The 13,086-nt window shown below is 63.3% G+C and overlaps 1 protein-coding gene across 4 annotated transcripts in view; it reads left to right on the top strand.

The window, feature by feature from the left end:
* The first annotated feature begins 1,078 nt into the window (after positions 1-1,078).
* Positions 1,079-13,086, top strand: part of CARS1 (cysteinyl-tRNA synthetase 1) — a 44,517-nt gene continuing 32,509 nt past the window's right edge. For 2 of the 4 annotated variants that reach the window (XR_003972451.1, XR_003972452.1), the window contains exons 1-2: positions 1,082-1,178; positions 9,258-9,506. Coding sequence is in view for 2 of the 4 variants with exons in the window: in XM_030333096.2 (XP_030188956.1) it covers positions 1,154-1,178; positions 9,258-9,506 (274 nt within the window). In the remaining 2 variants the exon portion in view is untranslated. Of the gene's footprint in view, positions 1,179-9,257; positions 9,507-13,086 lie in introns of all 4 variants that reach the window. The other 2 variants (XM_030333096.2, XM_030333098.1) reach the window with 2 other exon arrangements.

Here is a 13,086-nt window from a genome sequence, read left to right on the forward strand (position 1 = left end):
AAGGATGTGATTTGCCAGAGGGAGGGGCTCTGGGAATGTCAGTGCCCTCAGAATGGGATCTCCACCCTGCCCTCCTCACTCGCCCCAAACCTCACCAGATTAGCCTACACACTTCCAGCACCAAGCCCTTCGACTTCCAGTTCCTCGTTAAATGCTGCTACAGCCACCCAGTTCAGGAGCTGAGGTGTCCTCTCAGAGGTGGGATGCCACCAACTCTCTCGTTGACCCTCCCCGCCACACCCCGGCGTCTGCTGCTTCCTGTGGCTCTCCCAGGCTTGTCTACTCACCCTACCAATCCAGGCCACCATTCACTCTCCTACAGACTGTTGAAAGGCCTCCGGCGTTGCTTTCCTCTGGCTCTCCGGGGTTCATTCCACTAGCACCTGGCAATCGAATGACAGTCCTCAAGCACAAATACGGTCATGCCTTGTCCTGTGTAAACCCTTCAGGGGTCAGTGCCCTTCTTGACCTTGCTTACAAGATGCTTCAAAAAGGTCCAAGCTATGGCCTGTGCCTGGAGCCCCGCCTCTTGCCAGGGCTGCTCCAGCACCTTCTGTGCTAAGGCTCAAGTTATCAGGGGCTGTGCTTTCTGCTGGGTTCTTTTGCAGGACAGTACCCTCTACCTGGAAGGCACTTCCCACCCATCCGGAATCCCGTCTTCTAAGCTTCCTTCGAACTAGTCCTCCATCCAGGCCAGCACATTCCTGTCTCGGGGAGGCGGGATAGGGGTGGGGGGGGGTGGGCAAGGGCCTGTCCCACCACTGGGTACGATGCCAACTTAAACAGGCATGCATGAGATCTGTCTTTGATGCCTGTCTCCCGAGGCGGGACTGCAACATTCCTCCCTGACACCCCAACCCCAACCCCACACACACCTCCACCAAGCTCCGCGCCCAGGCTGGCCCCGGGCCTCGTCATGGGCCCGGACACGGAACGGGTAGCTCCGGGGATGCCCAAGGACGACGTCCGCGGCGCTGTAACAACTACAACTCCCAGCATGCCCTGAGCCGGCGGCGTCCCGGGTCCGCGGCGGTTGCCTAGCGACCGGGCGTCTCCCGGAAGGCTGGGCGGAAGCTGGGCGGGACTTCCGGGGCGCTGGTTGCATCAGATTCTGGGAAGCCGGCGCCGCGGCTGCTGGTTTGTAATTCCTACGATGTCAGGTTCCTCTGGGGAGCAGGGTGAGTGCGCGCGGGGAGGCAAGCGGGGCGACCCCGGGCCTGAGGGGACGGCGGGTGTCCGGGGCGGGCGGGGGGCGACCCCGGGCCTGAAGGCGGCGGGTTTCCGGGGTGGGCAGGCTGGGGGCGACCGCGGGCCGGAGCGAGGCGGGTCCCCGGGGAGGGCAAGCGGGGGGCGACCGCGGGCCCGAGGGAGGCTGGTCCCCGGGGAGGGCAGGCGGGACGACCCCCGGCCTGGGCCTGCGCTGTCCGCACTTCGCTGGGACCCGACTTGGCTCCTGACGGCGCCGCGGCCACCCCCTCCTCAGCCTCAGTCTCCTCGGGTTGTGCCCGGGACGACCTCGCCCCCTCCAGCCCCAGCTGTGCTCCGGGGACAGGCAGAGCCCGAGGGTTGTTGCGATTTGCGCCCAGCCGGCCAGCAACCCGGGGGTGGGCGGAAGACGCCGGGGGTACGCGGCCGCACACATGAAAGGCTTGGGGTTTCACGAAGCCTTTCATCTGCGGCTCCGCAAACAGCGGTCATTGGGATCTGCGTGGTCGGAGCGTTATTGCTGCACTTTATTGCCGCCGCGGAGGTTCAGGGAGCAGCCTTGGCTCTGCCCACCCGGGTCACCGATGCCACCAGCGGGTGGACAAGTGAGTCCACAGGCAGACCTCCGCAGAGCACTGGATCTTCTCCCACCGTCCGGCTCGAAAGGCTGTAGCCGCTGGCAAGACCAGAGACTGTCACCAGGATTCCTGTCTGGAGCAGACTTCCCTCGGGAAGCACTCTGAGCCGTAGAGTTCTTATGCTCTTGGCTGGTGACCATTACGTGCCAGTCTGCCGGCCTGCCCCCAGTGTAGGCTGGTCAAGGCTTTCCTGGCCCCCTGTCCTCCTCTTTGCTCCTGAGGCCTCTGGGGCTCTAAGTGGGGAAACCCAGCGATGTGAGAGGCACCCATGTGCCGGGGCTGCTGTCCCACTCCAGTACCCACATACCAGGCCTGCTGGATGTCACCCAACAGGTGTGCCTGGATTCCAGCACTGCCCCCACCTGCCTTGCCGCCAGACAGCCCTCGGACAGGTGTCCACCCAGACTCCCGTAAAACAGCATCGTGCTTCCCAGCCCTGACCGCAGAGCCGGTCCGGCTGGGCTGGGGTCCCAGCTGTGCCCCTTTCTCGCAGCACAGAGGGGTGACGCGTACGGCCTCAGAGGATGCGGACCCCTAAAGGAGTCATTACTAGGGACGGATTTAGAACAGCGCCTGGCACGGGATAGGTGCTGTGTGTCTGGGTTGAGACTAGAGCTGCTGTCTTGCCTTCTGTCGTTTTGTCTTTTTTCTTTCTTTTAAGCTTATTTTTGAGAGGTGGGGGAGGGGCAGAGAGAGGGAGAGAGAGTCCCCAAGCACACGGGGCTGGATCTCATAAACCACGCGGGACTCCATCTTACAAGCCATGGGGATCATGACCTGAGCTGAAATCAAGAGTCAGGTGCTTAACCGACTGAGCCCCTCAGGCGCCCCCTTTACTCTTTTTTTTTTTTTTTTTTTTTTAATGAATGTGTGGTTTTGGTTCATTTGTGAACATAGATGACATATTGGTTTTTTCCTTTAATTGCTTTAGAATTTGAGGTTTTTGGAGCCTTGATAGGAGTTGGCCTTGGTAGGATGTCTGGACCGCTGATAGATTTTTGTAGTCTTGTGCCTTGGGACCACATGTCCCAGCCAGGGGTTGGCCCCAGGGCACAGCCCACCTGTACTTCCTTTACTGCCGCCCCCCCCCCCCCACACCTGTTCCCCAGGCTTCCCTCAAAGACAACACCCTAAGACCACCCTCTGAGGAGACTGGAAGTAAAATGAAACTGGAAAGGGCTTTATATTAGGAGCCAGAGTTGTAGATGTGCTTGGTTTCCAGTTCCCGAAAGGTTTTTGTTCTGAAAGTTAGAGTCATCAAAAGTGACCCCATCTTCCCAGACTTGAAAGATACCCTCATTTAGAATATTCTTCCCATTTCAGATGGTCTTCCCTAAGGTGGTTCAGAACATCTGTTTGGTCCCCTATGATGACATTGGGTTTACGGCCTCTCCCTTGTGGCTTGAAGGCGCGCGCCCCTCCCAGGCTCCGGTGACTCTTCTGAGGACCCCTGGGGGCACTCGGCTCCTCTCAGAGGCCTCGCCCTGCAGACTCGCAGCCTCTGGTGGCTCTGCGTGAGGTCCAACTTGCTGTTCCGTTTTTGATGCAGTGCAGCGCAAAGGGTCCTCGCGATAATCACGTAGGTAGCGTTGTTCTCGGCCTGCGCGTCTTCCGGGCCCTGGTCTGCATGCGCCCGTCCCGGCCTTTGGTCCTCAGAGCGACTCTGGGGTGATGGCTGCGCTTCTCTTCCTGGACCGACGAGAGTCCTGAAGCTCCGAGGAGTGAAGTGATTTGTCCGGGGTCACACAGCCAGAGGCAGAGCCAGGCTTCTGTGGTCTGCCTCCGACCACAGTGGGGATCTTAACCACGATCCCGTGCTGCCTTTGATGATAATCTGTCCGATTCCATTCAGAATAACAGCGAGGGTCCTAATTCCAGAGCGTGTCGGGACAGATAAGATCAAGGCAACAGGCTGCTGGGTTTCCCAAGGAAAAACGCAACGTGTGTATTCATAGATTGCAAGTATTAGCTCAGTTGTGAACTCGCATTTCCCGGTATTTACTTTTTTAAAGTTGTAAGAGAGGTGCCCTTGGGGTAGAAACTAAGCCATTTCCGGTGTCCCGGCACCCGCTTACCTGGGCAGCAGACGGTGCTTGTAATCACCAGAAGGTCTGTGCAATGCCACGTGAGAGCGTTATAGTTTCTGTTTCGGTGGAAAAGTGTCACTGAGAGGTTGAAAAAGGTTTGCTTAAATGGATCCGTCACCTGCCATTTACCCCGCGAACGCACGTGGAGCGCCTGCCTTGCTCGGCACCGTGGGGCCCCGGAGCCCTGAATGCGAGCAAGGGCGAGCCATCCGGCAGAGGGCTGGGTGACAGCAGTGAAGGGCGAGCCCCTTCTGCCGAGGCGGGTCAGCGCCAGGGTGGGCTGGAACCGTGGACATCACAGCCTCTGAGGGACGTGGCAGCTCCCCCCCGCCCCCTCCGGTCACTTCCCAGAGCGTGTGCTGCCTGGTGGCCCAAGCACTGCCAGGTTGTTCAGAGCACGGGCTCCGTGACTCTCCAGGCTGCAGACCTCGGCGCGCCCTTCTCTGCCAGCCACCCGCCGGGCGAGACGGCGTGTGGGGACCCCAGGGGCGGCTCCACACGGAAGCAGTGGCAGCAGGCTGAGGGGCTGGTAGGCCAGGAGAGCCTGGAGGTGGAGGACGGGAGGCCGGTGAGCCCCTGACACTCTGGTCCTGAGGACAATGGAGGCTGAGCCCAGAGGAAGAACGAGGAGTGAGTGTCCTGGCAGAGGGCACAGCTTTCCCGAAAGTTCCTGAGGCCAGTGGGCGGAGGAGGGCCGGGAGATAGGCCGCAGGGCCTTGGGCATGCCTTTGGAATCCAGGTCTTACCTTGAGGTTTGGGAAAGATCATCTGCCCCTCCCCCACGTGAAGGTGGGTCAGGAGGACAGTGGGGGCCGTGGCCGTACTGGCCTGAGAGGTAGGCAGGGCTGGGGGACAGGGCTGGCGCTGGGTGTGGGTGGTGTGGGGCTGAGAGCAGAGCACCCAGGCTTTAGCCCAGTAGGGGATGGTGGCCGGGCCCTGGACTCTGGGACTGGGTGGTGGGGAGCACGGTGCACATGCCTCTCTGTTCCCCGATATTGGAATCACGTGGAGAAGGGATGCCTTTGGGAAGCCTTGTCCAGGCCCCTTTCTGAGGGCTGCTTGGGCAGCTGAGCATCCCGGGGGGAGACGGAGTGGAGGGGACCCAGGAGGAGGGGCGCTGCAGGCAGGCAACCCGGGAGCCAGCAGAGGCTTGCAGAGAGGGCGTGATTTGTAGGGCAGTTTGGGGGGGGGGGTGTGTGGAGGAGGGGTGCTGACGCCTGAGCCCAGGTTCATCTTGGAAACGGAAACAGACCTGGTCTGGGTGCTTATGAGGAAGGCAGAGGGGTCCGCACTTCCGCCAGCTGTTGGGGGGGGGGCGGGGGGGGTCTTCTATGCACACTGAGGTCTGCAGGCCCTGGGGCAGTGGGCTGCCAGCCCAGCCCACCCCCTGGTTCTGATTCTGCGGGTCTCCGAGGGCCGGGCAGGTACCCTTCCCACAGCTCATGGGGGGGAGCTGGGCCACACCTGAGCGGAGGAGGAGGAAGGTGAGGCAGGTTTAAATCCGATAGCAGGAGCTGGGGAGAGGGGGAGAGGGAGAGGCGGAGAAGGGGCGAGGCCGTGTCGGGAGTGCAGCTCATTCCCTGTGGTGTTTGCTTTACTACCTGTGCCGAGGGATTACCTGGTTTTCTTGTTTGTGTGGTCTCAGGAAATGTCTTAGGAAGACTTCGGCCTTCTAAATTGGAAAGAGTGGATGAGAGATCAGTCTAAACCGCGTGGCCGCATAGTGACGTTGTCAAACAGTAGGGGTCCCTCCCGCGGCGTGAACCACAACCTGACCTGGTGGCGGGCGTCCCCTCCACACGGTCACCGCCGTGAGGTCCGTCACCGCAGGTGCGCCTCCAGCCCGGGAGCCTTGTCGCCTGATCTCAGCATCGAGGCCGATAGCCAGACCGCCAGACTGATAGCCGCTCTGGCCCTCGTCCGTGGCCGCTTCAAAGCTGACCTGTGTTTTGCTTGTTTCCTCAAGACAAACTCGGATGCAGCCGCCACAGTTACCGCGGTGCCTGTGCGCCCCTGCGGCCCGGAAGCCCCGCATCCCACTGTGCTGCCCCGGTCCCCCAAGGTCCTCGCCCCGTGACGGCCACGCCGCTCCGGAGGGTAGACTTGAAGCGCGCGTGTGGCGTCCAGGGAAGCTCCTTCGGGAGCCGTCGTAATAGCCACTCAGGGGCGACGGTGACGGCAGTGGCCGCAGACCGACTGGGGGCTGGCTGTGTGCCAGGCTGCGTTTCGAACATTTACAAGCGTGATTTCACTAACACTCAGCTTTACGAGGCGGGTGCCGTTTCATGCCTGTCGAGCCTGGCCCGGCCCCCGCCCCGCCGCACGAGTTCGAGAGCTCCCGGACTCCCTGGCCGGGGCGCTTTACGGCCAGCCCAGCGGATAGGACACTTGACCCGTTTTTCTCACGTTAAGAACAGTATGTGCTTATTGGAGGAAACGTGGAGAAACCCGCTGATCAGGGTTCCCTGCCTCGGTGTTTGGCGGGAACCCGGGTGATCTTTGGGGGGGAGGGTGGCTGTGTCAGTGGGGCTGCTCCCCGAGAGCCCGCGGGCCGGGTCCTCAGAGCCAGCTGCCCAGGTGGAGGAGGGAGAGCAGGGGCGTCCTCAATGGCGGGGGGGCACCCTCCGTGTCTCTTTGCTTTGGCGACTCCGGGAGCTGACGCGAAAGTGCTCGTGCTCCTTGTGGGTCCGGAGTGAGCGGAAGCCACGCCCCCTGTAGGCGTGCACCTCTGGGAGCGAGCCCTTCGGGGTTAAAAGCAGCCTTAGGCTCCGCCCATGGGAATGTGCTGGGGGCGGGGGGGGGGGCTGCTTCCCGGGAGAGGCCTGCCAGGCCCTGAAACAGCGGCGCCCCCCCCCCCCCCCACCTCCCGGCACGTCGCAGGGAGCGCTGCAGTGTGAGCGCGTGTTCTGCCGCTGGCTCCCCATTGCCTCAGCACCTGTGTTGAGTATCTAGAATGTTCCAGGCTCCGTTCTAGATGCTGAGGGTATGTGCAGAGTGATTAAAGGGGGGTGTGGGGCAGACGGAAAGAAAGGAGTGGCGGGTTACAAGTAAGCATAAGGAGAGAAAGCAGAAACGAGGTCGGGGCTCCGGTCGGCGGGCAGTCCTTTGGAGCGACATCCAGGGAGAGCCGACGGAAAGATGACAGCCAGACAGCAGGGCCCCGAGGAACGGCGGAGCCTGGCCACGTCTGGGGGAGCATTCCAGGCTCTTGTGGAGTGAGCAGGGCCTCATGGGGCTGGACAGGGTGTGCGGGGTGGGGGCAGGAGCTGAAGTCAGAGGCCGGAGGGACCCGTGCGAGGTGGGGGTGGTTGGGAGGAGGGGGGTGGGGGATGTGATGTGATCTTGCACTTCTCAGCAGGCCACGCTGGCCACTGTGTTGGGCGACGCCAGGCCGCCCGTGGGGGAGCCTGCAGCACGGAGATTCGGGTACGGGGTGGGCTGGGCCCCCGCGTGGGAGCCACGGGGGGAAGGACTGCATTTCAGGTACATTTGCAGGCGGAGTCCCAGACTGCCCTGTGGCTTGGCTGTGGGCGTTCCTGAGTGTGACTGGTAAGGGGGCAGGACTCCAGTTGAGAGGGAAGGCTGGCCCCTTGTGGCCGCGTGGAGTGGGTGGCCATTCCGTCGGGTCGGCAGAGCCGAGCCCTCCTGGGGGTGCGCTGGGGAAGGAAGCAGGTGGGCTTTCGGGAAAGCCTGCGTTTTAAGCACAGCGTTCGTTTGAGAGCTCGAGGAGGACTTGTCGCCTCGCGGTCCTCCCCTTTCCTGTGGGTGGAGAACTCGGGTTCAGGACATCCGTGAGAAGTGGGCCTGTTAGGCGCTCCAGCAGCTGGGAAGCGGTGCGGGCCTCCCTCCTTCTGTGGGTCCATCCCACCCCCTCCTCGCTGCCTGCTGACGGCTGGACCTACACGACGGTCCTCCCGTGGTGGAAGCAAGTGGGGCCAGGCATTGGGCCAGGCGGGTAAGCAGGGATGGGAGAGACGAGGGTCAGAGCGGTGGGAGCGTGGCCGTGTAGGGGAGCGTCACCTCCCTGCCTGCAGCTGTCCTTGCTGTGGGTCCCGCACAGTGACCCAGTGACCTTGTAGTGTCGGGCAGCTGGCCCGGAACGACAGCCATGCCAACAGGGAGAGGGGTGGGCTCATACTTTCCCGCTCCCGCCGAGAGGGTGTCTGTAGGAGCAAATGAGCCCTGGTCCTTTTTCCACGGTTCCCTCAGAAAATTAAGGTAAAACATCTGGGGTGATCAGGGCTTAGACGCAGCTCAGACCTATGGGTGGGGGTACCAGGCTCCTTCCTGTGGCCAGAGGGCCTGTAGCTTAGTGCCACCAGCCTGGCCCCTGCCTCCCTGTTTTGGGGCGGGGCTGGGTCTGCGCCCCTCCTGCTCAGGCTTGGGGCCGCTCCTGACCCTGAGCCCCCCACGCCAGGGATAGACACAGCTGGACGTTAGTTAGGGTGGTAAGGACAGGTTTTGCCCCGTGACTGATACCGGGAGAAGTGACAGGTGACAGGTGACAGAGCCCTGGGGACGAAGAAGGGGGCGGGAGGGTGAGCAGAACTCAGTATTGTGGAGGAGGCGAAGAATCCCCAAGGGTGGTGAGTGTCACAGGCCGCTATGGCCAGCTGCGTCTGCTGGCTGGTGGTGACTGAAGTCCGGGATCTGTCCTCCCACAGAGACTGGAGGCGGGGCCTGTCCTTCCTGACGGTTCCATTTGAGAGGAGTGGCCTTCAGGTGGTTGCGAGTCACTTCTGGGTTGTAGGAGACAAACACCGGAATGCTGCTCCTTTCAGGAATCGCTCTAAGGGAGGGCAGACGGAGCCTGCCGTGAGGTTTGGCATTTCGGGGGGCTGTGGTCCTCCCAGAAACGAGGCCTCCAGCTGCCGGAGACCAAGCCGGTGCAGGGGCGCAGCCCAGGCTTTCTGCGTCCTGGCCCGCTCGGTGCCCACCGAGACCGGGTGTGCTCAGCCCCCCGCCGCGCCCGGATAGCAGGTGCGCTGCGGAGAAGGAGCTGTGTGTGTGTTCAGTCGTTTTTTCTTTAGTTGAGGTAAAATTCACCATTGAAATCGCACCGAAAGAGCACAATTCCGTGGCCTTTAGTGCATTTACAGTGCCATGCAAGCAGCACCCTTATCCATTTCCGGAACATTCCCATCCCCGCAAGTGGGAACCCCACCAGTCACCCCCAAGTGCCCCTCGCCAGCCCCGGGAAACCGCTGTCTGCTTCTGCCGTTCCACGGCCGGGAAAGGGTTGACGGGCAGGAGCCTCGTGTCTTTCCGGACTCGCGCCCGAGGCCCCCGTCCCCCTGACTGATTCCCTGTGCCTCTGTCTTTGCAGCTCCCGCCTACAGGTCCATCCTGAGCATTAGTGACGAGGCAGCCAAGGTGCAGGCCCTGAACGAGCACCTCAGCACGCGTAGCTATGTCCAGGGGTACTCACTGTCCCAGGCAGACGTGGACGTGTTCAGGCAGCTCTCGGCCCCTCCCGCCGACACGCGCCTCTTCCACGTGGCTCGGTGGTTCAGGCACATGGAAGCGATCCTGGGTGGCGCCTGCGGCAGAGGCGAGCCCTGTGGGCGCCAAGCAAGTGAGTAGCAGAGTCCCCAGCCGTGAGAACGCCCCGTCGGGGGCCGCCCGCGAGGTCGGGGCCCCAGAGATGTGCGGCGCAGGTTGGCCGCGGGGCTGGCTCCCGGCACCTCACGCAAGCACGCGGCCTGGCGGGCGCCCCGAGTGGGGGTTAGGACGCGCTGCGCTGAGGAGGCGGCCCTGGCCAACCGGGACCCCCGCGGTCGCCGTGGCGGCCCGTGGTCAGGGCGCGGAGCCGCCACGAGAGCGAGCTCCCTGGGCCGGGGGGGGGGGGGGGGGGGTGCTCGGGCTGCAGCCTGGCCTCTAAAGCCAGCTCCCTGCTCGGCTCACGTTTGACGTGCTGCTGCTGCTTTATTCTTTGCGTGCCTTGCGGGCTGTGTGTGTCCAGCGGATTCGGAACGGGCGAATCCTGAAACGACACGAGTCGGCATGGGGCCATTTGAAAAGCAGAAAAAAGTCGTATCTCAGCCTTGAGCTAAAGTCCGCCACCTGGCTTTAGCTCCAGCCTGTGAGCGTCGGTGCATCTGTGACCGTGTGTTGCTGGTTGTTTAGGGATACTTCTGGAAAGTTCTTGGGGCTCGGGCCCTGCGTGGTTTCTCTTCTGCGGTGAACCCCAGGGTGCTCTGCCCCATAATCGCCCGATGCCCTCGAGCCGCTTGGCCACCACCCCCGTGGCTTGGGGCACTCCTGCTGCTTTGTGGGAGGGATGGGCCGCATGCTGTCCCTGGTGGCCCTGCCAGGCCGGGCAGCCTCCCGGGGGCTTTTCCAGGTCTTCAGGTGAAGCATTTGGAGCGTCACCCTGTCCTGGTCTGCGCCAGGTCCCCTGCGGCGGGGGGCGGCGGTGGGGGCGTCGTCCGTCCTAGAGAATGGCGTGATGTGGGGTCCTCGACGATCCTGCAGCAAACGCCCCGTCCCCAGCACAGGGTGGGTGCTTCGTGTGTACGTCGTCTCCTCCCTGTGCGCCTGGCACGGTGCCCCGGGTGAGGTCAGTGGCGTCCGCTGTGTCCCCTCCGATTCTCAGGTGTCGGGTTGTCCCCTGGGTCCCAGCTCCCAAGACACAGCGGGCCAGAGTGGCGGTCAGGCAGGGTCCGGGGCCCCCAGCCTTGGCAGCGGCCTGGCTCGCGCTCCATCGAGGACCTTGTTGAAAGAAAGGTGCGGACGCGTGTCACCACGGACATCGTGACGTAAAGATGGGCGCCTGCCCCTGCAAACAGCTTTCAATCCGCACAGAGGAAGGCGGCTCGAGACAGAGTGTCACCCTGAGCATTGACGAGGCTGCTCTAGGCCGGCTCAGGGGTGGTGGGGACAGGCACCCTGGATGGCACCCATAGCGTTTCCTGCCTCTGCCCCTTCCGAGTTCCGTCGTGTGAGCACGGCTGGTCCCAGAACCCTTGGAGGCCGCTTCCTCTCCCACGTCCCGGGGGGGGGGGGGGGGTGGGGATGTAGCTGAGCACTGCGGCCCCCCTCACTGCCACCAGAATTGAGCACTGCTCCGTCCCTGAGGGCTCTGGAGCCCTGTCCTGGGCGTGTGGTTCCTCTCCAGTCCCTCGATCCCCGGCCCCCGTCCACATTCCCTCCAAGTCCGTTTCTGCCAGCGACCGTGACCTGGCTTGTCACTCCTCCTGCCACTAGCCCCATTCTGTCCCAGTGACTCTCGCGGGCCGTCCGTGTCCGTCCCCGGGGCTGTGGGCCTCAACCCCCCCAGTACCCTCGCAGGCACGGAGGCTGGGGCGCGGGCGGCCCGACCTCCATTCCTTCTACCTCCTCCTGGCCCCGTCAGCCTCCTCTCCTGGGCTCCGGCACAGGGGGACCGCTCCGCTCGGGGCCTCACCTGCTGTGTCCCCGAGTCTGGAGGGCTCTGCACCCAGCGTGGGACCTTGCCCCTCCTCCCAGCTCCCCCGGGCAGGACCCTCAGGGCGGGCTGGGCGCTGAGGAAGGCCCCATGGCTTTGGGAGCATCACAGTGCAGCTCGGCACCCATGCGCCCGCCCCTGTGCCCCGGGGAAGGGGAATGAGCACAGCGCGGGGGGCCTGGCCGGCCCTGCTGGGGTGCTCTGGAGACCTCCTCGAGCCTTCTTCAGTGCGTCTCGTAGCAGAGTGTGGTTCTGTTGGGTCCGAGTTTGTCCGCACAGCAGCCCCGCGCCCAGGACAGGGCCTGGAGGGGACTGGGTGTGTGTTGGATGAACGAATGCGTGTTCGTTCGGACGGAAGCCACATGAGAAGTTAATGCCCAGGGAGGCCCCTGCTGTGGCCGAGAGCTGTGTGAAGCACAGGGAGACACGGCTTGGCGTGGTCAGGTTGTGGAGCGCCGTGGAGGTGGGCCGCTGGTGCTAAGTGGGCCGGGTTGATGCAGGGGGAATGCTGGTGGAGAATTTTCCATATTAAATCAAGGGCCCTTGTGTGACGTCTTCCAATTTTCCCCTTACGCAAGTTCCCATTTGTAAAATGCCGGATTTCCTTGACCCCGCCACCCCGTGTGACAGAAGTGGCCCTTCAGGCCGTGGCCAGTCTCCGTGGACTCCACCTTCGGCTGTGTCCTCAGATGGTTCGTGGTCTCGGAAGTGCCTCCGGTGCTGCGAACCCCGAGGCCTCCTGCTTAGCGGTGCGAGCACTGCTGGGTCCCTGGGTCACATCAGTGTGTGTGACAGCTCTGGCCGGTGTCCCCAGTCACCCCGGATGGCAGTGTTGACTCTGTTTCAGGAGCTAGGGGGTCCGAGTGAGGGAGGAGATTAATGGCATCAGACGCAGCAGGTTGAGTGTCCTTGAGTCACGGACTGAGAGTTTCCTTCAAGGGTGTTTGCTGCATTTAAAATGAACCCGTAAGACACGTACCTGACCTTAACGTAAGCCTCGCTGTTTCATCAAGGGTGTGGGCCTCCCCACGCACGAGAATGCGTGGCCACAGTTTGCTGGCAGTTACCCAGAACAAGGAACTCCCGCGGGGCCCTGTCTCCTTCCTCCCGGCTGCCGGCTTCCCTCCCCGCCTGCACGCGTGCACACACACAGGCCGCCGCCTTCTTCCTCCTCTCTCCTCTGCCTGTCGGTTAAGTCAGCCTCCGTGTAGCCGATGCGACACGTTGGGCAAATGGCCGTGCCCAGGACTGACTTCTCCGTGGGGCCCATCCTGTGCACCGCGGGCAAGGCGCCAGGCTGGCCCTGTGGGCGAGGGCCGGGGCGCACAGCTGGCTCGTAGTGCGGGGTGCCAGGGGCCCGCGACAGAGCCGCACCCCTTCGGGCTCTCAGGGCGCAGGCTGCGTAAGTGCTGCCTCTTGTCCGGCCGGAAGCCCGGGCCTGGGACACGTGGAGCAGTGGGGGCAGCCCCCGAGACCGTGCTGAGGAGGGGACGGGTCGTGGAGGGCAGCGAGGGGACAGAGCCGGCCCGCGCTGCTTCCAGAGCCGGTCAGGCACCAGCGTGGAGCTCCCAGCCGCGCGAGTTTGCTCCAGGGTCGAGTCAGGGGACACCTTGCCTGTGGTGGGGAGTGGGCCCCAGAATTGAGGGGGAGCCGGCCACTCGTTTGCCCCCGTCTGACAGACGGGGCTGGGGCTGGAGGCCGTCCTCTCTGAGTTTCTGCCCCGGCCGGT

The sequence above is a fragment of the Lynx canadensis genome, chromosome D1, assembly GCF_007474595.2.
Source record: "Lynx canadensis isolate LIC74 chromosome D1, mLynCan4.pri.v2, whole genome shotgun sequence".
Taxonomy (NCBI): domain Eukaryota; kingdom Metazoa; phylum Chordata; class Mammalia; order Carnivora; family Felidae; genus Lynx; species Lynx canadensis.